General features: G+C 40.1%; 1 protein-coding gene across 1 annotated transcript in view; it reads right to left on the reverse strand.

Moving 5' to 3' along the window:
* snap91a (synaptosome associated protein 91a) overlaps positions 1-25,934 on the reverse strand; it is a 74,879-nt gene that overhangs the window by 8,829 nt on the left and 40,116 nt on the right. The window contains exons 3-21 of the mRNA XM_042490761.1: positions 21,551-21,626; positions 20,921-21,023; positions 20,331-20,424; positions 19,133-19,244; positions 18,471-18,577; positions 18,344-18,385; positions 13,852-13,913; positions 13,523-13,531; positions 12,426-12,438; positions 11,987-12,156; positions 11,775-11,863; positions 10,443-10,457; positions 9,984-10,181; positions 8,209-8,286; positions 5,362-5,613; positions 3,212-3,295; positions 2,858-2,926; positions 2,338-2,514; positions 752-823 (exon numbers count right to left, since the gene is read on the reverse strand). Of these exons, the coding sequence (XP_042346695.1) occupies positions 752-823; positions 2,338-2,514; positions 2,858-2,926; positions 3,212-3,295; positions 5,362-5,613; positions 8,209-8,286; positions 9,984-10,181; positions 10,443-10,457; positions 11,775-11,863; positions 11,987-12,156; positions 12,426-12,438; positions 13,523-13,531; positions 13,852-13,913; positions 18,344-18,385; positions 18,471-18,577; positions 19,133-19,244; positions 20,331-20,424; positions 20,921-21,023; positions 21,551-21,626 (1,822 nt within the window). The remainder of the gene's footprint in view (positions 1-751; positions 824-2,337; positions 2,515-2,857; positions 2,927-3,211; positions 3,296-5,361; positions 5,614-8,208; positions 8,287-9,983; positions 10,182-10,442; positions 10,458-11,774; positions 11,864-11,986; positions 12,157-12,425; positions 12,439-13,522; positions 13,532-13,851; positions 13,914-18,343; positions 18,386-18,470; positions 18,578-19,132; positions 19,245-20,330; positions 20,425-20,920; positions 21,024-21,550; positions 21,627-25,934) is intronic.

A 25,934-nucleotide genomic window follows, 5' to 3' on the forward strand; every position in this document is an offset into this window, starting at 1 on the left:
TAGTATTGCACATTAATTTAAGTTGGATCCTGAATGCAGGACTTTAACCTGTAATGGACCATTTTTACATTGTTGTACTGGTAGTATTTCAAAGGGAAAAAAGTGTGTTTTTAAACGGTAAACAGTACGAAGACTGCCCAACACAAGTGTCTTGGTGTGCTGATGCACACGCTACACAAAATAGCTTACTGTATTTACAGTGCACAACTGCAAAGTGAAAATGAAGCTTCATAGATTGACTCACCTTAACTAGCTGGACAGGGACACACTAGGTCCTACATGTTGTGTGTGTTGCCAATGTCATATTCTTTTATGTGCAAAGAAGAAAATAAAAACATAAGACCAAAGACATTTTTGTGATACTCTTATTTATGAAATTCTGGCCACACAACGGTGACGGAAATGAGATGGGCGAGAAATTGGCTACCACATCACAAGGAGGTCGTGGTGAACAGACATTTTACAGACATTTCCAGTCCAAATCCACTTTGGAACTGCTGTGTAATAACCAGTCCTGCCAAGACTGTGTCATTACTAATTTGACAAATGCACCTCCATCATTAGTTCCAGCATAATTTCTTAATCAGCATAAAACATTTCTGTCAGCCATTTGCCAGCCTAAAAACTTTTTATAAGACTGCAGACATCTTATCAAAATTCACTGCTACCTTAAGCCTTTCTTAATCTAACCATAATTTCCATAAAAATACTTTTGTGTAGCCAAAAAAAGTGACAGTCAGAGGACACCCACCTCCCAGCAGATCGTCTCCAGGCCCTCCAGGAGCAGAGCTCTGCGTCTCCTCTGCAGGACCAGCAAAGGAGTCTGCAGGGCCGTCCAGTTATCCACAACGCAGCATGGAGGGCAGAAAGGGGGGGAGAGGTCAGCCCTGGACCACACACTGGGACACAACGGGGGGCAGGAGACAAGATTATCTTATCTTGATTATCGTTTTGGCAAACTCTGACTGGAATAAACCAAAGTAAACAAAACATCAAATGAAGAAGGAAGGTTAGTGTGGATCGAGAAAGCTTCCCAGTCATGATGGGATTTTCTGTTTCTGTTTTCTTTTCTGTCATTTTGAAGCACTATTGTGTGATCAGTTCTATTTTCAAAACATACAGTAGTATAATAACTTGCATGACACTTAATTTATCCTGGAATGGGATACCACTGAATGTGCAGGAGTGATACACAGAAACAAACCTAAGGGTCCACGGCCATGCTAGCTGCTTCGTGAGGCTGCACAGCAGTGCTTTAAGCTTAACGCAAATGTCAACATTAGTGTGCTAACAAGCTTACATTCACTAATGTAAAACTAAAAAAAATAATAATTTTCAAAAATAATATATATTATTATCATCAGTGCGGTGTCACACCTCTCTCTCCTGGTCACTGTCAATCCCAATATCCTGAGTTCTAATTCATGAGAACAGAGAACTACATTCAGATTATTTCCTGTAATAATAAATAACAAAGAAATTCACTTTGAAAAGATATTGTGAATCTTGCATGAAGTTCATAATCCAACAGGTGCAGTAAAAAAAACCCCATCTATCTATCCTTAAATTTTGTCCAGTATATAAAGAATATTTCTATGAATTTACATTGTTTTAAATGAGTAGTCTACTGAACCCAAACAAAAGGGCCAACCTGGACAGGGAAAGTCTCCGCCTGTCCAAGAAGTCTTTATCTGTAGCAAATTTCACTTTTATCCTGTGGCTGTCGAGATACCTCACTGAAAACCAAAGATGCCGACCTCGTGATGGATTCCAGGATTCAACCCCCAGGAGCCATGAATGTCTGGACAAAGTTTTGTGCCAATCCATCCAGTACATGCTGAGATATTTCAGTCTGAACCAAAATGGTAGACTGACATACGCACAGACATTCCTGTACCTTCCATTCCTGTAAAGCCATACAATTCTAAACTCCCCAAGAAAAGATTTACACCTATTGTCGAATTACAGTATGCCGTGTTTTAAGCAACGTTGATCAAACATGTGGTAGAAAATAAAATATCACATAGATAGAGATACACAAAAACACAGCCTAGTAAGTATTTTGGGGAATGTAACTAGTGGCTACTGACGAATTCTGTCTTTTCTATATGATCTGTCTGCAGTCTAAAAATAGTTTTGCACTAACACCTAGAATCTATCACCACATATAGACAACATCAGCCTCACTAGTTTAAACATTTACCCAAGAACTTACTGTAACAACTGAGGATGGTAAAGAAACCCAGAGAAGAAAATTCAAATTATAAAATGCACAAAAGATGGTTCAAAAAATGACTTTGTTTGTGAAATTTGTGTATATGCTCTGAGGTACAGTACCCAGCAGGTCAATGACAGGTGCCGGCTCTGCTTTGGGTGGCGAGGAGGTCTCTGGGGCCGGAGCTGCAGCAGGAGCAGCAGCAGCAACAGGAGCAGGAGCAGGAGCAGGAGCAGCAGCTGCAGTGGCAGCAGGAGCTGCAGCAGGAGCAGGAACAGGAGCAGGAGACTGAAATGAGTCTAAACAGAGACACGGGCAGGGATAGAAGCAGTGAGGTACTCAAGTGCTCTCAAATCTTAATGACTGCATTCATCAGTGACAGCTCGATTTCGTAAGGGGAGAATGCTTTGCTCTTGCATTATTATACTTATACTAAAAGGCTTGCAGACATGCAGAGAAGAAGCAGGCATCCCTGCATCTTAACTGTGAATCCACATCCTTGAAGTGTGAACCAATTTTAAGTGCAGAACTGGTGTGCATGTGCATGCAGACACCAGCACCATACATAAAACTGGCTGCACTCTTCCTGAAAAAAAGGACGGGAAAACAGTGATGCAGTAAAGATAAAGCAGCATAACTCACCGGTCACGATGTCTCCAACCGGAGCTGGCTCGGGCAAAGGAGAGGGCCCGCGTGAAACAGCAGGGAGGTCTAATTTACCAGCGCAAGCGAGAGGCAGAATACGAGAAAGGAGAAAACCACGGAGGCCCGGAAGCAAAGAAAAGTATTAGCATGGCAGGTAGAAAGACACGGCGTAGACAGAAAGCAGCCACAAGACTTGACGAGTTGGTTTACATGCACAGTTCTCATACCACTATGGGGGACAAACCAAGACGTGTGGGGGGATAAAAACAGTTGACAGAGAAGTGGAACGTATGGAAACCAGAAGAGATGAAGAGGTTCCACACACAGAGAAATGGATATCAACTCCTGTACCTGAACCAAAAAGGTCTACGCTAGGAGTGGTAGCAGCTTTGGATTCTGTGGTAGGGCTTTGCTCAGGCATAGAATCAAACATATCTAAGAACAAGGACACACAATCATATGTACATTCAGATTTCAAGTCCAGTGCATACAGAATGATGAGTTAATAAGAGAGATGAGGGAGAGCAGAAAGAGCAGCAGATATTTGGATTATTAAAGGGGTAAGTTGCTGTGTATCTTGATCAATGCAATGCAAAATGAAACTGTGCAAAAGTTAAAAGGGTATACTACCAAATGTCAGCGTGAAGACATGCCTATTTGCATCAGTGAATTATGATGTACTTTCACTCTGAGAGAGCATTCATATTTCTGCATCCATGTGGCTGTATTTGAGCTAAACGTTAACATTAGCATAATGATACGCTCAGAGTGACTAAAACTAAAAAGCTGGTAATGGCAGGTAATATTAACCAGGTTAATAGAGGGATGCAAGCATGAGCCCGTAAATAATTTAGCATTTCAGTACCTCTGGTTACCTTATCTCAAAGTCAATGGGTTTTAGGTTTTGCCTTAAATAAAGTCTGTGGTTAACACGAGCAAAAGAGACTTGAGAAATATGTCAGTAAATATCCTACTTGTGAGCTTTGAAGCTGTAGGTGTCTTTAATAAGGATGCTGCTAAAAAGAGGCTTAATAGACAACAGAACATCATCACGTGGATCATAGCATTATAGCCTTATCATGGTGGTGACATTAAGTCATACAACCATAGTGTAGCTTGTATTAGCCTGACATTAGCTTTTTACTTCTGGCAATTGCTTTAACACTTCAAAAATTAAAAGTGGTATTAATTTAAGAACATAATCTTGCTGAACATAGATGTTTTATTAGCCTATCATTAACTTGTATTTGTCACAGAGTTAATTTTCTGCAAAAATCCAAAACCCAATTTTAAAACCCCATTGGCTTTTTGGTGAGCTAACCAGGGTGATGCTAACTTCTGTGTCGGTCTACAATAAAACATCATCCCTGCAGCACTATTTTTGTGAGTTTAGCCTTAGAATTCTTACAAATGCCTATTAGCACTAAAAAAATACAGCAGTACAAGTACAGCTGAAGCTGATGGGATTGTCTTAAATGTGGTAAATATTTGGTCAAAAAACAAAGTTTGGACAAATTCTTTTTGACCTCATGATGATGCTACATAGAAAGTCACATGATTATCCTCCGGGGAACATAACTATCTGCATAAGTTTTAAAGCAATCAATCCATAGTTGATGGGATATTTCAGTCTGGACCAAAGGGGTGGACTGACCAATACTGCTATCTTCAGTGTGGCTAAAAACTTCACAAGTGATGCTTCATTCTTCTTTGAATCATAGGAATAGCATCCATCCATCCTTCTATCATTATCTATGCACACTAATTCTGTGCAGGGTCACATGGTGCCAAATCCCATTACATTTCACACTGAACAGCTTCAAATGGCCAATTTAGAGTCTCTAATTCACCTAACCTGTTATTTGTGGGAGCAAACCGGAGCAGAAGGAAAACACATGGCATGTACGAATTCTGATATTGAGCAATATTCCCTTTTAACTTAAGTGCATAAGCTACAATAAAGCATTCTCATCTATCAGTATCTAAAATATCCATCACAGGCAGGAGAAGAAAACAATGTTCTTCCCTCGTAGTTCTGGCAGTCAAATTGTTAGTATTAGGTTAATAATCAAGACAAGTTGAGCAACCTCTGGTAATGAAAAGAAATAAATGTCCACTGTTGTCCATAGAGATCAAATTAACTTTGGGAGTTTGGTCCCCAAATATTACATAATTTATGGATTATCTTTTAAAAAAGCATACACAACTGACTTAAGTTTGGATTGTTTAAATATTTAAATTTTGCAGAGGAGGTCAAGATGCTTGATTAACTTGTTCAAATGATCTGCATCTACAGGAAAGGCATCATGGAAAATAGAAAAACAAATCTGAAATGTAGGGACTGGGCAGGTTATTATCATTGCCACTACTGTCATCATCCTCACTAGCAAGAGCAAAACACAGTCATCACCATCATCATCATCATCAAAACCTATGTCATCATCATCATCATAATGCAGGGCAATGCAGTGAGAGGCATAATGAGAGCGAGAGGACTTTACCACCAAAGATATCTAGAGTCGGAGCGGCTGCAGACTCTGTGGTGGTGGTGGTGTCGGTGGTGGTTGTGGTGGTAGTGGTGGTGGTGGAAGAAGGGGTGGGGGCAGCGGGGGCAGCGATGGGGGCGACGATGGTCGGCGCCTCGCTAGAGGTGGGAGGGGTGACGGTGGTGGCCCCCGTGTCGGTGGGCATCATAGCGAACAGGTCCAGCTCTGGAGCAATGTCCCCACTCCCCTCTGTCGTAGCGAAGGGGTCTTCAGGAAGAGCAGCAGGGAGGTGGTGTTAAGGGGTTGGAGGGGGTTATGATTAGAGAAGAAGGGAAGGGGGTGATGGGTGGATGAGGAAGGGGGGGGGGGGGATTGAGGAATGTTAAAGCACCAAACACTGTAAAAAGCATATTTGTGAGGCAAGACGCCTCTGATGCTCCAAATCAGGGTTAGGTACAAAGAAAGAAAAGCAAGCACACGGTCACTCATTAACTTCAGAACTGCATCCACACAACAGACAGTGGGAACAATTCTTCAGTAAAGACTGACTATAGTTGGTAGCGTATAATTGCTTTTGGTTGACTGGTGCATTTGTCAATTCTTTTTTTAACTCTTTTGAAACCTGGAGTGACGTCACTTTCCTTTTGCTGTTTTCAGATGCCTTTCACAAGTATTTAAACCTTTGAACCCTTGCTTGTTTTTTGGGTTGTCTTTTTTTAACAAAAAAAAAAAACATGGGAAAAAGGCAAGTTGGTAATAAATGTGTCACAAATTGCAAGAAATGAGTAGATTTAGATTTAAATAGGAAAAAAAGCATAGGAAAAAAGTAAAAGGCTAGGGAAAAACTGTATTTCTAATTGTCATATCTCTGTATTCAAAATTATGTATAAAATGTATTAAATTTTTAAGCGCTCTTTCCACGTTTTTTTTTTCTTTATTTTTAAATTAAAAATTTCCAGAAAATTTTCTTGTACTTTTTACTAGTTTCGGGGTCATTTTTTTCCATTGCACATTGCCTTCTTTCCATGTTTTTAGAAAAAAAATCAAGCCAATTTGCTCAGGTTTCAAAGGGTTAAGTTATGAGAACACCCATATCATTCATGTGTCCCTGGTACGTTGTTGGCTATATAATAATGCCAACACGTTGGCATAAAGGGGTTTGGTGAAATTGGGGCACTAACATTGTATAAAAATGAGAAAATTATGAAACCTCATGTATTGGCATTCATGTGGATACCACTTCACAAGTACTACCTAAACACTTTGCAAACCATTTACATCCCCTTGTGTCAATGGCACTCCCAAATGGCAGCAGTCAGGACCATGCCACTCTACAAAAACTGCTCAGGAACATGGCAAAGAGCTCAAGGCAACAGCCTGGCCTCCAATTTCCCCAGATACCAATCAAAGGGAGCATTTGTGGGATGTGCCTGAATAAGTCAGATCCATAGAGGCCCCACTTGCAATCCACAGGACTAAAAGGATCTGCTGCCAACGCCCTTGTGCCACCCACAACAGCACACCCCCACAGATTACATGACCATGCCTCCAAAGTTCAGAGCCAAGTCTGATCCATGGAGGCTGCACCGTGGGTACCAGCTCGTCCAATGAATGCCCAATCACAGCGGGATCTGGAGACTGTGGTGGCCAGGCTGATGCCTTGAGCTCTTTGCCTCGTTCCTGCGTCCACACATTTCCTGCAGTCACTCTTTTTTTTTCTAAAAAGTTTGACTGTATTAAATCTATTTCTTAATCACCTGCATATTTTCATTGCACTAAAGTGAGTAATAGAAAACAAGTTTGTGAGGCTGTACGCAGGCACATCAGTGCTTTGATCTAAATGCTCTTTAGCATTTAGCTTGCTAACATAATCCAAATTACTCTGCTGACATACTGATTGGTGGGTTCACCATCTTTGTTTAGCCTGCTAGCATGCTAACATTGAGCAATTAACACAAAACGCAAAGTTCAGCTGAGGTTGATGGGAGTGTCATTAGTTTTGCAGGTATTTGATCACAAATAAAGTGTTAGATAAATTCATGCTTTTACTTGATGACGGCACTATATGAAAAGTCAGACACTCACCAAAGTCAAGTCTGACAACCACAAATGTCTGTACAAATGTGTTGGCAAGACCTGACATGAAACACTAGAGATGTACGGGACACATGAATAATATAATATATTGTCATCACTGAAAAAGCAAGTTCGCTGGAAAAGTTTTCAAAACCTGTTGTGTCCTTTCTACACAGATTGATACAGGAGATCAAGCATGGGCACAGAATCAACTTAGATAAACTGCAACTGTTTCTGTCATTGCTGTGGTTAGTATGCAATGACAAAACTAGGTACACTGTAAAGACACAAAAGTACGTTTCATTTATTTAAAAAAGCTATTTGTGAGGAAAGAAAGCAGATATCACATGGATCGCATATCCAAGGCCAAAGAGAGAGAGGCTAAATTAACTCACTAAAAAGAAAAATATTCAAATATTGATGACAATGATTAATACAATCAAACATCATCATCAATACTGAGTGATATCAGTGTAAGGGTATTAAAACAAATGGTATTCATTCTTAAACTACTGTAGTTAATTGCTGCACTGTGCTTTTTACTGCAGTATTCATGGGGTGAATATTAGGAGGAGAAGAGTAGTCGAGATGAGGGAGGAGAGGGTTCATGACTGGGGCATTAGAGTGGGATTTGGGGCAAGACAGTAGGCCCTGTGGGCAGTCATTTGTTCTACTGTCTTCTATGGAAGCAGAAGCAGCTTTGATATAATAAAAGCAACAGCTTTCACATCCATATACTCTCTCTCACTCACACACACTTGCACAAAAAGCTGTTTTGTCACCCACCAGATCCACCAAATGCATCAGCAGCGGGACCCGCGGCCGCGGCAGCAGGACCGTCTCCTGGGGAAGGTGCAAACGCATCTAGGGTATTGCAGACGAAAACAGCCAGGACGCAAAACATAACACCCAACAGACACATGGATGTAAAGAACAAAAGATGAGTCAACAGATGGAATGGACAGGAAACAAAAATAAGAGGTCAGCATCAGGAGAAAGCAGAGAATACAAGAAATATGCAGCCCGGGTAGTGCAGCGAGTGATCTGATTGTAGCATCAGTCACATGGCGAGTTTTGAAGGGCTGCATAATGCTGCATTCAGGCTTGTGAAATGAGGCAAGTTGTCACAAGTTACTTGGACTCTGTGACAAGAGGGAAAATGTCGAGGCCAGGGATAAACAAGGCAATGTCTCTCTTTGGCAAACAAAAACCTCAGTTGGCTCTTTTCAACAGATACTTCTCAAATCTTAGAGTTCATGTTACAAAGCCGGATTATCATTAAATAAAAATGGGAAGCTACTCATCATCTTGACATATTTATGAAACTGTTTGTAAGCCATTAGAAGGAAAATCATAAAGGGTGATAAACAAGAAAAAGCAAAAAGCAACAAATCCCCAAAATATGAGTCATAATAGCAGATTAATTACGTTACAGTGGGTTTATTGAGGTGCACACGATTATGACAAAAAAAACTCAGATGAATGTTTAATGTCAAAACCCATAAGTGTTTTGTTGCTATTGTGCAGCCTTGAATAAACCCAAACTAATCCACTGTTCTGGCTCATATTTTTGGGGATGTGCTACAAATAATAAACATTTTGCACTGTGCTCAATGCAAAACAGTGTATGAAAGCAGGATGCAGAAACGTTAGAAAAACGGTGAGAACAGACAACCATTACATTTGAGCCACAGCACTAAGCATCTGATTTTTCAAACACATAGCCTGAAATTTTTTGATAAGCCCAGAAGGTTAATTGTAAAACATTTACCACTGTTTTGAAAATATTTCCATAATCCTCAAAGGCTTTTCTAGCAAGATGAAAGAATATTTAACTGTCTAATAAAAAAAAGGTGCAGCTCTTTTATATATATTGGTATATATTGTTTTTTTTTCAATATTTTATATTTTTACACCAAAGAAAGCCTTATATTTTGCTTGTGTTTTGCAAAAAAGAGACAAGACATACAGTATGCCATAGAAATACAGTTAAACACATATAAAATTGTTTTATAGTGCAACAGATAATGCTCAAAAGAGTCTTAAAGGTTTATTCAGTAACCATCTAAGCATTTTAAAGATTGTAATTACTTGTGAATATCAGATGTTTAGCTCTGTCACTCAAATGTAATGGTAATATGTCTGAAGCACAAACTGGGGTTATGGTGCCATCTCTTTACTGAAATGTCATAATAAACATTTATATACAGTTTGTTTCTTGCAGGTTTTTTTTTAGGTTTCTACTACGTTTTGTCACATCATTAGAGTGCAGGCACCTCAACATTCTCCTCAATCTTTAGATATCTGACATATAATGTATCTGTGACATAAACATGTAATCTGATTGGACAAAAGCCTTTTGACTTTTTGTGGTTTTACAATGTAGTTTTTTTTTGTGGTTGCAATGCAAAGTTTAGGAAGTGATAATCTAATTCCAATCATCTTTAATTTTTATAAAAAAACAGTAAAAAACTAAATGAAAAAAAGGCTTATTGTAGTCAAGCAGACAGGTTGCCATGCTGTGTATCCTGGTCTACAATCTATCTTTGGACCAGACTGACCTCCGAAAAGGTCCATGTCTGCAGCTGAAGTGGGAGCTGAGACAGGCAGCGAGGCGGGCACCGGTGCAGCTGCAGTGGTAGCAGCAGCAGCTTTGGGTGCGGGAGCTGCAGGGGCAGCAGCTGCATCACCAGCACCGGCGGCAGCAGACCCTTCCTCTGCTAGGAGAGCTTCAGAGGCTTCATCAGCGGCAGGAGTTGCTATGTGGATAAACCCCGTAATCCAAATACCACAACCCAGTCACAACCCCCATAAGAGAGAAATAGGACATAAAAGGAGAGGGAAGACGGCAGTGTCAAAGAGGCTGAAAAATGATTTTAAAAAGTCAGGCTTAGCAGGATCTAAAGGTGAGAAAAGCTTGACACAAAGACAATGAGAACTTCAAGTAGAAAGCCAAGTGATGAAAAATCAAGCGCCTGCAGGCATTTCTCCTCTTCAGACAGTAGCAATAGAGTACTCACCCTCAGCCAAGAGATCTGCACAAACAGACAGAGAGAGACAAAGGTGAGAGAGAATTAATTATTTTTAAGTAGAGATGATCTAATGAAATTCAGAAAACTTCAATTTGCAAGCTGCCAACATTAAAGAGAACCAGCCAGAAAAAAAGCAGACATGTATCAATGGTAAAGCCCAATAAAGCTAAAAGCTCCTTAATGTAATTTAGGCTTTGAAAGGCAACAGTTGGACTGTGGCCACCCTCAGGGTATCTCTTCGGGGAAGATGTGGGCATAAACAGAGGGCATGCCAAAGAGCCACAGCAGCTTTATAATGGAAATGCTCTGTGATTGAAACCACACTGACCAATTAAAAAGCATCAGTGAGGGTACCACTTCTTTATTCTCCTTTATACACAGTCATTCTAAAAGACCAGTTTGTTTCAGCTCATTTACTACTCAGTATTACTGCCAACCATTCTCCAAAGCGTACCATAGATTTTTAAATTGATTTTCTTCTTCCTGCCTCTTCTAAGCAGCAACTGGTCTCCATGAATTGAATGATATTAAAATCACTCTGCAGGGATCTCAGCTCACTGTTTGCTTTGGAAAATGGTCCACAGTAATGTAAAGTCAAGAGGTCTGCAGTTAATGGGATGAAACATCAAAAACAGCATGGCCCATTTGCATCTGATGGAATTTAAGTCTTTTTAATATTCTCCTTTATTAACTGATATTTATTTCCGTAAATACATTCATGTTGAGGCCAATCAATACCCATTTTGTGCACAAGTTAGCACACTTTGTTTTTACACTGTGCCAGTACTGCAGAAAGGTCTGGCTGAATCCATGATAATTCTGAAACAAAGGGCAAAAATTATCTGTGTTTGTATTCCTTTAAACCAATCTAGTGTAGTGTGGTGCCCCACCCATAAGCAACAACGGTGCCCTTGCAAAACTGTATTGATGGCGGAAGAAGAGGATAAGTCCATTTGTATTAGGCGGCCTATGGCAGGCTTATCCTGGCAGTCTACATCCTGTAAATCAGACTAGCTTCTGTCCAGAAGTACAGGGGGTGAATTAACTAATGCTATCATTAAAAAACTGAATATGTGTACGAAACAACCAGTGACTGTACAGTTAAGCCAAAATATCTTGTTTGCCCCTTGGTGACTGGCTGCAGAACACGTTATTAACTCCGCCCCTCCATGTGAGCATTTGGAACATGGGTCAAACTACAAACCCAAAGTACACGTCAAATACATTTTTTTGCCAACCATACAGTCTGTGGTAGCAACAGTAACTAAGAGGGGAAAGCTTTGAGAAGAATCAGGTACTGATGGAGCAGTAAGCTCTCACCTCCCCATCCAGTCACGGTGGAAGTTGCTGCAGCGCCCTTTGAGGAGGACATGGGGTCTAGGTCCAACAAGAAGCCATCATCAAGAGCACTGAACACAAAGAAAGAGAGAGGGCGTGTTGACAGAGGCAATACATTTCTAATGTAATATTGATGCTTGGATATTGATGCAGCTCAGTTCAAACACTCTGTAATATTGTTGAGTGACTCTTACTTGCTGGTAGTGGTGGTGCTGGGGGCTGGTGCGGTGGGGGTGATAGAGGGCGGAGGAGGTTTGGCAGGTGGCCCGGGGCGAGCAGGGGGTCCGCCGGCATGAGCAGGAGGCGCGGGCTTGGCCGGTGCAGCAGCAGCAGCCGGCGAGCTGTTGTTGGCTGTTGCATCCTGCTGCAGAGAAAGACCCCCGTAAACATGGTAACACAGTTACATAAGCTGATGTGATTCAACAGCTTTTTAACACATGAATTCACAATGAATCACTACCTGTCTGTAGTAAAAAAAACTGTTAAGGGTAAAGTTTAAAGTCAAATTAAGCATTTACAGTTTCTACTTGTTCATGTGCTGCTCTGTTAAGCAGAGCAGCACAACTGTGCTTTGACACTGAACACAAGACCATTATTACCACTACATTATGATTATCATGAAACATTGCTTACCTTCGTGGGCGACCTGCAAAAACAATGATAGCACATGAGTTAAAGAGTTAAATGACATACATGCTAGAACATAATGGCTGTTACTTAGATGGGAGGCAAAGTGACAGCTTAAGTATCACTTTGGTGTTTTCAGGCGGGCAACATTTCAAAGCAATTCCATTTAGTAAACATCTGCAATTAATGGACCCACACTGCACTGCTGAGTAACAGCCTCCTGGCCCTTGTTCATTTTCTACAAAGCTTTGCTTTTCAACATTACAGAGAGAAAGTAAGAGCTGAAAGTTGTTGAATGACATGCGACAAAAGCTTTGTAAAAGTCAGGGCCGACTGTGTAGTACAATGAAAAATGAGTATGTTAGTAATGACAGCAGTTAAAAGGTATGACTTGTCATTGCACTGTATGTCAATAACAACAATGATGTAAATTACATCAAGTCACAAATGTGAACATAACCATTGGGCCTCATGCGCTATTATGTGCGTATAAATATTCCTACTCTGCTAATAAAATAATTGCACACACAAAATTACCATTAGATCCATAAGCACCAGCCAATTTTGTTCTTAACAATGTGCATATGATGGATATTCAGTATCATTCTAAATTGACAACTGCATACCCCCTATTTGCAATAAGCATAATGCCACATTTCTCTATATAAGGAAAATACATTTGCTTAGAAGTGCATCATGAAGTAAGTGTTGGAGTTGTGTCTACAAAAATATTCAGGTCCCGACACACCAGTGTCGGACTGTCAGTGAGCATCTGTGAATGTCTCTGATAAGTTGTTTGTCACTTTCTTCAAACATGATATATTGGTCTCTGAAGATGTACTTTCTCCTGAAGGCTTGGATGGTAGTATCTTCCACTAAGGCTAATGAGGCCCAATGTTTACAGAAAAAAAAAGTGTTTCCTATAGAACTGCATCTTAAAGAAAATAACAGTACACAATGCAAATGTCAGCTGCTTTCCCAGATGACATTTGTGTGATATCACTGAAAACTGTAACCTAAATAGAACAAAAAGGTAAATTATTCATATACATGATGGTAAAAATAATATTTAAGTCCTTTTCTCATTGACAGAGAATACTTACTTATCCTCTCTGAGTTGAATAAAGACAGAGGAAATGACATGTTAGAAAATTAACTGTAGGGAAATAATGTAGATAAGCACTGATGTAACACTGACCAAAGATCAAATAGACCACACAGGAAGTGCTAAATCACTGCAACAACCTCCGAACAATCCCACGTGCATAATGGACTGCCAAAATATCCTTAACCTTAATGACTACGAACAAGGCTTCAGCATGGCAAGAAGCATTAAAATATATAATTACAGGATAATTAGAAGCTTCAAATCTTTTGCTGCTAATAAACGATTAAAACATAAATCAGTTTGTAGATATATAGAGCTACTTACGGCTTCTTTCCCTCCAGCGTGTTCAGGTGGGTCTCCAGGGACTCAAGAAGACTTTCTGGGGCCTGTAGAATAATAAACAGAGGTTGATACAGCAGGGACATGAACACATTATGAAGGCTTAGTATGGTCAGAGGGCTGACAATACTGATATACAGCATAGTAGAACACAGTGAACCACAGTTAAATAGAAATGCTGAAAAAAGGAGTTATTCCTGTTCATCACATTTGATTTTGGCTGTTTATTTGACTCTGTCTCCTCTTGGAATATGAGTTCTTCAGAGTTTGGACATGAACCACAGTATGCTGCACATTTATCAAACAGACATCTAATGTGATGTTTGCTCAGGATGATGTCACAATGGTACATCTCCATCTTCTTCTACATGGCACACCGGGTGCCTAATATCCTGACAGTGGCTGAGACTTCATGTCTTCTCCCACTGGTGCACTGAAAATCATCTTCCTCATGCAGTTTTTCTAAATAATCTAATCAACATCGACATGACAGCACTGACTCACTTCACAATATTCTCCGATTGATTCATCTCTCAACTTCAGTCTTTTGCTGGCCTCAGGGAGAGACGCATTGCTATTTTTGATGTTCACGCTACATTTTGGTGATAATATCGTCAGTTGCAATTTTAACTGCTATCCAATTGGTGCTCATATACACATTTCAACTTTACAGTACCAACATCAGCTTGCAAATTCCAAAACTTCATCTATGATTGTCTACAGGAGAAAAATTATGCTTTCCAAATTGCCAGTTTGACAAATCCTGCCATTTCTTAATAATATTGCAGAACTGCATAACTCTGAATAGGGATGGGAATTGCTGATTTGATCTGATGCAGCATTTGTTACTGATCAATTTATTTTGTTGAAAAAACAAGGCCTCCACAAATTTTCAGCATTGTTATAAAATAGATTAACTTCCCTCAGTAACGGATGTGCTGCTTGGTTCAGAAACAGCAGCCCTCATATATAGAGTGCCATATACATGTCATTCCTGGAATTTTTTGCAGAAAGACGTTTCAGCATGTTGCTGGCATTTCCAACCTTACTGTCTTTTCAACCTTGCTTACTTTCCCCTCCACCATGACTCCTCCTTGTTGCAAGTTTGACTTTGACGTCATTGCTTTACAATGCACAAAAGGCCAGAAAACATGCTGGCACTGACAAAAGGAATGGATAAACTCAGAGCCATATGATTCCAATGGATCAGACAATTTGGAACCAGTTCTCAACTGGAACTGGTACTCATTTCCCATCCCTACTTCTCAATTCATGCATTTATTAGTCTATTTCAGCTGTTTTGTCCTTAAATGCTTCTGTGATGAATGGCAACACAAATAAACCATCACAAGCCCAGACCAAGGCTTCTGGGCATCTGTATTTTTTGAGTACCAACCACATGTGTCCATAGCATCGTGTTTCAAATTCAAGTGAGCGATAAAAAAAGGACATACACACAAAAAAGCCCCCAACAAAACAATTAACATTAAAACAACAATAGAAAGATAAACAGAAAAAGGATTAATCTCAATGCTAATAGAAAGAACAATGCTTCAGCCAGCCATGATGCAAAGCTGCATGCTCAACCAAGCCAAATGAGACATTATCACCTCCCGACATGCAGTAAAAAGGATCGTACAATATCCAGTAGGCATATTAAGAGAGGTCAAAGCTAATTCAGCCAATAACATGATTCACTTTCCTTAATTCCCTGCTTCATTTCCTGGGCCTATCCATTCAAACCTGTCTACTCTATCATCCCTAAAACTTTGAGGGTCCAACAAGGCAGAGAGGGCTGATCATTTTTTGTCTTGGCACTGACTGAGAGGGAGAATATTTATCATACGGAGACTTTAAAGTGTCTGTCCTCAACAGCAAGAACAAAGACGGCAGACAAAGGACAGACATAACAACTATTACTGGGACTCTGAGACTTAAGCAGAAGAAGTTGTCATCTTTATGCCAATATAAAAAGTTGCTGAACCATTCCAGGCCTTCAAATGTATGTTTAGAAAATGATCTGATATGACACACTTTGCCATCATGTGCAGTGTTTCCTACATTTACTCACTGTTCTAAAAAAAAAAAATAGAACTCAAGTATGCATGAGTGATGATATGATACCTCTACAAAATCAGTCAGATGGTATATTATTGTGTCTTGTTTGTGCTGATGTAATGCCTCCTAGAAGGGATAATAGTATAAATCGGTAGCTAGGACTGAGATTAATCCTCTATAGTTTGAGGGATCAGGGAGATTGATATGGTTAGCCCTAATGGACACGTTAATCGAAACTTTATCGCCCATACGGTAGCTCATTTTTACAGACAGGGGCCTTGGAGATATGTAGGTCGGACTGTGAAGATTAATGATGTTATCCTGCTAATTTATGGCAGAGTATTAGTTGAAAGACTGCAGCTACTTACCTAAGGAAAAATGGTGGCATCATTCAACTAGGGTCAATGACGTAGTATTTATTCAGTGTCTGTGTTTCACTTTATCTCACTAGCTCAGACAGTTCGGCAGTTCTCTACAATTTCTCACACTAATGACTAACTAACCCCAAACCCCATGAACAGATCTTAGCCTCATGCTAAAAGCAAACCTGCATGTCAGTACTCACACGCTTTTCTAGTGTAAGAGACTTCAGTGGAAACATTTGACTATTAAGTGTCAAAAAAATTGCTGCAGGACAGGGATAAGAAGAAAAATGTCATTAAAAAGACATGTACGGTATTTTAAACTGAAATTTCGAAGACAGAAATTCAAACGGGAAAAAAAAACTAAGGGGGCAGAAATGATAAAATGTCTAGGTAGAGGCATCTGAATGTAATGTGGCTGCAAGACATGTTTACATTTTTCACATTTTAGAAGCCTTTTCAGGAAAAAAAAACTATTGCAACCATTGTGGTCACATTCATGTAAAATTTGCAACTAAATGCAACAAGTCTGGATGCATCTGTATGGGTAGCAGTACATGTTAATCATATTCTTTCAAGAACTTTGTTAAAGGAGTGAATGATGTAAAAGAACAAATAATAGCTGAAAACTTCAGTATGCAATACTGAGGAGAGCTATGCTGAGTCTCATTTCTAGGTCGTCAGGTGGCTTTGATGCAACCAGACTACCTATTTCCCCTTTTTTCAAGTGTTCATGCTAAGCTAAGCTAAGCATCTGCTGGATCTAGCTTTATATTTAGCATACAGTATATACATGAGAGAGGTATAACATCTTCTCAGTACACTCTTGGCAAGAAAGCAAATGTGTTAGGGTTAGTATAGTATATTGGGTTAGCATAATTACCACAATCTATAGTCGTGTATATTTTGGCCACAATTCCAGTAAATCGATTTAGCTTTGACTCAAGCTAATCTTGCAACGCTCCAACCATGACAGGGCTTTGACAAAATTCATTGACATGAGTTAATGAATTTGATTGGCTCTGCAGATCCAACATACCCTTCAAATACTCTACTCTACAAGAGTCATACATAACAGTTCCATGCTCCATTCGGCATGGTCTGTTTTATACCATTAGCTCTCCGTGACCTATCAACCTGAGTTTAATCAGGCAGCATTACAGCATGCTCATGCAAGTCATCCATACTACCATCTGAAAGGATAACCTTAGTTGTAGAGTTTCCACAACAGGTCACAGTTTAGAGGACTGGGACTAATTCGGGAGCCAAGAAGAGAAATTAGGTTTCTCATCGATCACTTATATTGGTCAGTGACCCAAAAATTAGGACTTAAAAAAGGCAGAAATAACCCTTACAGTAACTCTACAGCTGTTCTGGAAACTCCAGCATAATCTGAGGATAACAATCTGCTGTGTCTTTACACAGTTGTTGAACTAAAACTACGTTTAGCTCAGAGTTTTAGCAGCAGAAAACAGCCGCCTGGTCAGCAGCATTGCTCAGCATAACACAGCTTATCCAATCGACAACTCCAGTCACATCATCCAACTTCATCAGAGCGCCCGGTGTCTGTCTGCTGGGTGTGCACTTGCTGTGTGCAGTATGCTTCAATACAGTGCACTCAAAGAGAGTTCGGATGTTAACCTTCCCTAAGCTGTTTGCTCCCCAAAGTTAGCTCTGTGCTCACTACTCACTCTCTCAGCCTGAATGATCAATCTGCATCTCTGGAAGTGAAAAGAGAAGGAGGGCACAGGGGCCATCAATCACCAGACAACCACATCTTATTGGGTGTATGAAGGATGGAAGAGCACATGGGACACAGTAGCCTCTTTTTTAAACATAGTGTGGCTGTCTGATTATCATCAAAGAGGAGCAAAAATAATGAACACAGCAGGAGGGAAAAACATATGGTGGCTTTAGACATTCACACGACATGCAGTACAGTTAGGAAAAACTCAGTACTGACATGCTCTGTTAGTATGGAGCCTAAAAAACGCCAAAAACCCAGTAATAACAATTCACCGAAAGTAAATACAAGGAAAAGCTTGAGTCAGTCTTACCTGAGTGAGTTCAGGTATGTCATTTTTGTCTATTCCCACTTGCTGTAAAGGGAGAAAATGACATTTCAATGCAACAGTTACCGAGAAGTACAAGATATTCAGTGATATAATTTGTTCAGCAAGCTACCTCCGCAATTTTGAAGAATTCTGAAACCCGAGTCATTCGTGTGAGGAATCTTTTGTAGATCTCCAGGCCATCTTTACACTGGCTTCTCTTCATCTGGAAAAACTTTTCTGGATAACAGAGATCATAGAGAATCTTTGAGTTCCTGTTAAGATAAAACTGGTGATATTCTCTTTTTTTTCTTTTTCAACAAATATCATGAATCTAATGAAGAACAAAACCAACGATTAATTCATCTTACTAAGGTAGGTAAGGTAGGTATTGTCTGGGTAACAAAAGCTTGATACATCTTATTCTTCTGTGGTATAGTGTTCCTCTATTAAAACTCAAAATTTTATTTTGAGTTGATCCCACCTACAGTCCTACAGGTTTCTTCTGTTATACTGTAGGAGCAGATTGAAGCTGATTGCAACAAGAAGGGTAGGGACGTTGGTAAGTATTGAAAGAATATGTATCCATGTTTTTTTTTTCTTTGCATTGATGATGTTGGATTGATAATCATTAAATTGATATATTGACCCAGATCGATGTATTGTTACAACAATTTTATGGCTTTCGTTTGAAATGGAATAAAAAAAATAATAATAGCGCTATCCTTTATGGGTACTTTTGGTCAAAGATTATCTAATAAATCCAGTGAAAAAGGGAAAGGAGTGATTCTTTACCTAGCAGGTTAATGATGCCGTCATTGTAGCAGGCATATAACTTGATCAGATCTTTGAAGAGTAGGAGAAAGCAGGCATTTATCACCCCATTGTTCAGTTCCTGTGCATGCACCTACGGCAAGAAAAAAACAGTAAAAAGGAAGTGTGGTTAAGATTTAAGAGATAAACAGATGGAGCACAAACTAGCTTTTGAAAGACAAACTTAAAAGCAGTCATAAATGAAAAAGACAATAAAATTTCACCAAAGGCATACAATATTACAGGTTAATACTTTTATAACGTACATGAATACAGTTTATACTATAATACAGCGTTTCCCAAACCTCTTCTCAAGCACCACTTGTCCTGCAAGTTTTATATCTCTCCCTGCTGCAGCACAGCTGAATTAAATGATCAGCTCGTTATCGTGCAGCTTCATGGGTTTATTACGAGTTGATCATTTGAATCAGCTGTGTTGGAGCAGGGATAGATCTAAGACATGGGAATATGGTAGAAGATAAATAAATAAATAAATAAATAAATAAACAAAATGACCCCAATATATATATTCATTCATATTCTGTAACCACTTGTCCGCACAAGGGTCGGGGCGGGGGGGCAGCTGTCATCGGGGCAGAAGGCAGGGTACATCCTGGTTGCCAGACCAGGATGTACCCTGTACCATCGTAGGGCCAACACATATAGACAGACAACCTTTCACGCTCACAGTCACACCTAAGGACTGTGGGAAGAAGCCGGAGACTCCGGAGAGAACAGCCGCTATCTCGCCAGCCGCTATAGAAGATATATACATATATATATATATATATATATATATGTACACATATATATACATATATATTTATTTATTTTTTTTTGTAACACTGCTATTAAAGGCATACAAAATAAAGGATTTTACATGTGTATCCATTGATGGATGGATGGATGGATGGATGGATGGACAGATGCACAGATAGATATGGATAGATAGACAGATAGATAGATAGATAGATAGATAGATAGATGGATAGATGGATAGATAGATGTGTGAGAATGGTCATACATGTGAGGAGGCTGTAATTGGCAGGTCATAGATGCTGCTACAGCACTAAGCTTTGTTAAATTCATCTGGCAGCTTTTTTCTTGACTGTGCTAATCCCTCAACAAATTGAGTAACCTTGTAAAGTGACTTTGTTTCCTATTAGCAAGTGTCACTCACTTCGAAATCCAGCAGTGCGTCGATCTGGCTCTGCAGGGTGGGCATCCCTTTCAACAGCTTCTCCACTGACATGGTCCTCATCACTCCCTCAGCCCTGAGACAGAGGGAGACAGAAGTAAAGAGAAAATGTGAGAACTAAGCATCAGCCATGAGGCAGAGAGACATATCCGCATACTTTCTGTCAACACATAGAGTACCTGTCTGTACAGGCCACACATATCCACCAAAGTGTCTAATCTCTATTCAGTAGTCTGCATTTTTCAGTGCCAGCTTATGTAGCCACAGGGACCTTGTGTCTGCCAGCTAAACAGAGCCGTCCACTCCCTGAGCATGAGTAATAACCCTCTCTGTATTCATCTCTGTACTCGGTACACGCGGCAAAGCCATGCACTTGGCCCAACGCCATGCTGGAGTTCATCCCACGCACGGACGGGACCCTAGTGGGATGTGTGTTATTCTGATGGATATGGAGGGCAAGTAAGGAGGGGGCATGTTCTGGTTCTGGGTAATCTAACAAAGCAGTTTTAAAAATCGATAAAAATGCGGAAAGAGTCATGCAGGGCAGTGTCGTGATAAAAATTAAATCGTACCCTTTCTTGACTCGGCCAAAGTCAAAAGCCATCTGTCTGTAGGCGAAGGCTTTCTCATTGAGATAGCGGCTGTAGCGTCTGATGAACGTGGACATGTCGTAGCCTGAGGAAGACACACTCATTAGAACACACATGCACAGTCTCCAATGACGTAGCGCTTAAATGGTTAACCAAAACAAAATGTGTTAAAGTAAGTAAAGTAAGCCAGAGAAATACAGCAGATAGTGAAAACCATGCCCACCACGCCTGGTCTCCCCGAGTATCAAAAATGTACAATTTGGCTATTTAAACTAAATACTCCAGTCACCCTGCAGACTTAATATCCATGACAACAGACTGTGAACCCAGTGTTTATCTCCATGGAGATGGGTTTAATTGAGGGGAGTGGGGGAAACTGAGGGATGGATGGAGGAATAATTATGTTGGTTGTAACATTTAAGATTGTTCTGCTATTGCATTTACTATAGCTACTTAAAAATATGCTAAATATCTTAAATGTAAGTGTGAGCACACAAAAAAAGTGGTAAAAACTGCTAGTGGAAAGGTCAGAATAAAAGGATGAATCAGAGTTGAAAATTGGAGGAGGGCTGGTTAAGTCAAAGACAGGAGGGAAAGAAACACACCACCCACCGTGAGAGCCAGTTTTGTCCAGGAAGTTGCTGAGGTTGAACAAGGTGTTTCTAGATGCCAGAAACTGCAGGAATCTCTGCAAGAGAGAACACACACACACACACACACACACACACACACACACACACACACACACACACACACACACAGACACACCCACACACACACACACACACACACACACACACAGAGGGTTTAGTTCTTTGTCAGGCACAAATACGGTAAAAAAAAAAAAAAGATACAAATAGCTTATGTTAATTAACATCTCTGATGAAAACTTAAAAAGTAACAGATTCAATAAATTATGGCGTCTCACTTAAATAACTTGGATGGATAATTTTTTTAATTAAATAAAGTGAAAAAATATATATTGTAATTAAATGGGAAATAACCCTAGATTGTACCTCAAAGTTATAAATAAACACATTATACGTCAGCAGTCGTGGCTTATATATTGTCATGATCATTTTCAAACAGATGGCTCCATCTCAAATATAAGAAAGGAAGGTTTGTTTGATGTTCACAGCTATCTCAAAGGGGCTGTTCAGCACTTTCAGCACTCTACCACAAACCTGTGAATGTGCCTGTAACAGAAAGTGGAATTAATATAAGAGGTGTGATTCTATACTGGTCTTTCTCTTTGGTGATGAGAGAGAAACGCAGCATTAAAGGAGCAATGCTGCAGCCTCCATGAGTGGGAGGGCGCGAATATGAATTAGACCCGTGGAGGGGACCAAGGGATACAGTATAATAAAGATAAATTGGAGCTCTCTGCAGCCCTGCAAGAATAAGCTCACTACAGAGACACATATGAATAACACACACACACACACACACACACACACACACACACACACACACGCCACTGTTTATTCAGTGGCTGCATTTGTGCAAAACAGAGCATACAATCATGAAGGGAGGTTAAGAATGAGAAATTCTCCCTGAAGAAATGATGAGCTACACATTACCTCCCCTCCTCCCATTTTCTTTTCACTTTCATTCTCTCTCCAGTCAATGCTCTCTATCAACATCAGAGGCACTACGACAGCAAAGCACTGGCTAAAAACACACACGTCTCAGGAGACACAAGGCACTAGACGAAATTACATTTCTATTTTAGAAGTTGAAAGACTTGTTGCTGCCTCATTTTTTCCTGTGTTGGACAACAGGGATCTTTTATACGCATGCCTCGGCTCAGGCATTGATTGATACAGTTTACCATGCTTTACTTAGATTCATCACAAACTGCAAAGCCTTGACTCAACACCGTGAGCTTTACTCCCAGGTAGGATGGTGTGCTCTGGCAGCCCGCAGGCAAACACACTGATATACTTTTTTTATATACAGGGCAATTCTTGGCATGCTCCTTTTCTATCTTTGTATTTATATTTCACAGAAGAGTGCTGCACAGTACTTCTGCGGTCACAGGACTTTTATGTTTTTGTCTGCACATAGAGTGGGAAAAGGTCTTTTAGGTTTTCTGCACCATTAGACTGGAATAAATTGTGAACCATTTTAAAACTGTTTTTTGATTTCTCTGACTGCTTTAAATCCATTTTGAAAAACCTGGAGACAGAGTCTTTAGGGTGCTGGTGCTTAAAGCATGAACGAAACATGAGATGGGGCACTGTTATATAAAAGGCCCCAGTACCTTTCCTACATAGGAGCAAGACACAGACTTTGTAGTGTTTTGCCTCTTGTTTTTAATTGATTTTTGAGTCGTTGTGCATCCTTATTCCTTTTTTTTGGTTCTGTGGTAATTTTCAGTACGTGTTAATTTGAGTGACATTTTGCAGGTGAAGGCCAGGAGGGGCCCCTAACACTTTGGGCCCCTGACCCTGTGCCCAGATACATTCAGCAATCCATGCATGGCTTATATAGATATTTTTGCTGGGCTTGGACTGCACTTTGTTCAATAGGATGTCAAATATTATGTTATTATCTGCTCTCCTGTTTTGTGTCTTCTAATAATCACTTGCTTGTATCTTGTGCTGCTGCCTATCTTTACCAGTGGACTCACTTGAAAATGAGATTTGCAATCTCAATAGAACCTATCCTGCTTAAATATATATATCTATATATAACCTATAATTGTCAGACATAATTGCATGGTTCAGACACAAGTCCTTGTGAGCTTTCGTGTCCATATCACACAGATAATTGCACAAACAGTGTGAAATGTCTGTGTCTGTGTGTGTGTGTGTGAATGTGTGAAGGGCCATGGTATACCATTTCGGCCCATTACATCACAATCTATCCTTTTTCCCCTGACACCAGCTGTATTGACCACAGAGGTTAAAGCTATTATCTTCATATCACTAAATCTCTTCTGCTTTGCACCCAATGCATGCTGGGAAGGCAACCCCTCCCACTCCACGATTTGGAATAAAGAAAAGTAAATAAGAATGATAAATGAATGACTAAATTAGCTGATGGATTGAACTCACAGTATTTCTCTTTGTCTTCGCAGTCCCCATCGAATAAATTCGAATTTCTCTTGCCTCCTCTCTTTCTCTCTTCAATAGCTGAGAATCCCCCCCCCCCTCATGTCATCTGTAACTCAGTGGCAGTTTGGGTTCTTCGCTGGGCTATAAAGGAGCATCTGTTTATCTCTTCGAGTTATTCCTCGTTGCCCATTCAGAGCTCTTCCTTTTCTTCCGTTGTCAGGACATAAATTGGGTCAGGGGGTCAGGACCAGGAAGCAGAAGGCAAGTCCCTCTGCTAATTCCCCGACTGCTGTTGAGGCCAAATTTACAACCATGAAGCAATAGTAAAAATGTAAAGCGAATTGTGCAGAGAAGACCTCGGAGTGGATTACTGCCAACTACTCATAACATCCAACATTTGCCTTTAATCTCCCTTACAGTAGCTTTAAAGCTGCATTAATTTATATTTGCCACTTGTGGGCAGCATGGCAAGCTGTACAAAACTGCCATATTGTCACCTTATTTAGTTATTATGTGTGAATAAACAGTTGCCTATTTAGACATCAAGCAGATATGGGGCAACATAAGTATACATTTTGAGTTGTGTTGCTGTCCACCTACTAAATGTAAGTCCTGTATTCATTCACCTTTTAGCTTTGCTTTGGTCCTCGAAGTTATCTGCATCCTTAATGGCTGGATGCTCCTAGGTTATAGTCACGCAAGTTGCTCTATTGTCTTATCCTTACCCAACATAACTTGCTCTTACTGTTGCACATTTGAACTTAGATCAAATACTAGCAGGCTGATGAGTTATTTCTGCCTTTTACGCTTGTATCATGGCTGAATGAACACAGATCAAAGCTACATCTTGCATTTACATGCATGAAAGGGAATCTATGCTGATGCTTCAGTGTGTTTTTTTTAACAGGTAAATGTGGGTCTAACTTTTGTCTTCTATGGAAAGTTGACTGAGCAGCAACGCCCTTGTTGAGCAAAACTTTACATTGGACAGCTTCCCAATACAACCTGTCTTTTGTCTCTACAGGGGGCAATTACCATACTGCATTGGTCAGTGGATAAGTTGGGCTAAAGTACGTGGCTCAAGGGAAGATAAATACTTACTCACTTCCCCTCCTTCATTTGACCAGACATTAAAACCAGCAGCAGCAGGTTAGAATCTCACCTCGTTGCCGTGCACCATGAGGTGGTGTGTGGTGATCAGGGCTTTGAAAACCACCACCCAGCTGGCATTGCCGGCCCTCTCCATCAGCGTGTCGGCCATCTGTGGGACGTTCACATTGGTCTCCTGGGTGGCCTGGATCAAGTCTGAGACACATTGAGGAGAGGAAGAACAGGAGGTCAGATGGTGGATGTTTGCAGGGGAGAGACACAGGTACAACGTGTGCTGAAAGCCTTATATTCAAGTGCTGATAACAGATGGGTGAGAAATGACAAACAGGAGTGTACCAGCGTGAATGTGGTGGGTCTGGGCTTTGCTGCATTTCACAGCCACACTCTCTCACATCCTAATTTCCACCTTAATTCAGCATGTATCTCTCTGAGCATTGTTCCATCAAATAAGCAGAACATCCTCAAATGAAATCAGATATTTTCACTTGTGTTCAGTGTTAATCAGCTGTTTTTTTACTTACTTTTACTATAGTAGTGAGGTGTTCAATCTTATTTCAAGATATTACCACTTGTGTAAAAAAAAAATTACCTTAGCAAAAAAACACCTATTATCATTATTGACTACCACTTTACTGTATTAGGCCACGCAATTGAATTGTCTAAATTTTGTGTTATTTTCATATCCAATGCCTATTTATTGAGTAGCAGACTTATTTGTGCAGGCATGTGGAGCTATTTTTTATCAACAGAATTGCATCTGGAGGCTGCCATTTTCCATCTTAATGAAATGTATTTCGATTAGTGCTTCACATTATGCCCACCATTGC

The sequence above is a fragment of the Plectropomus leopardus genome, chromosome 7 (genome assembly GCF_008729295.1).
Source record: "Plectropomus leopardus isolate mb chromosome 7, YSFRI_Pleo_2.0, whole genome shotgun sequence".
NCBI lineage: Eukaryota > Metazoa > Chordata > Actinopteri > Perciformes > Serranidae > Plectropomus > Plectropomus leopardus.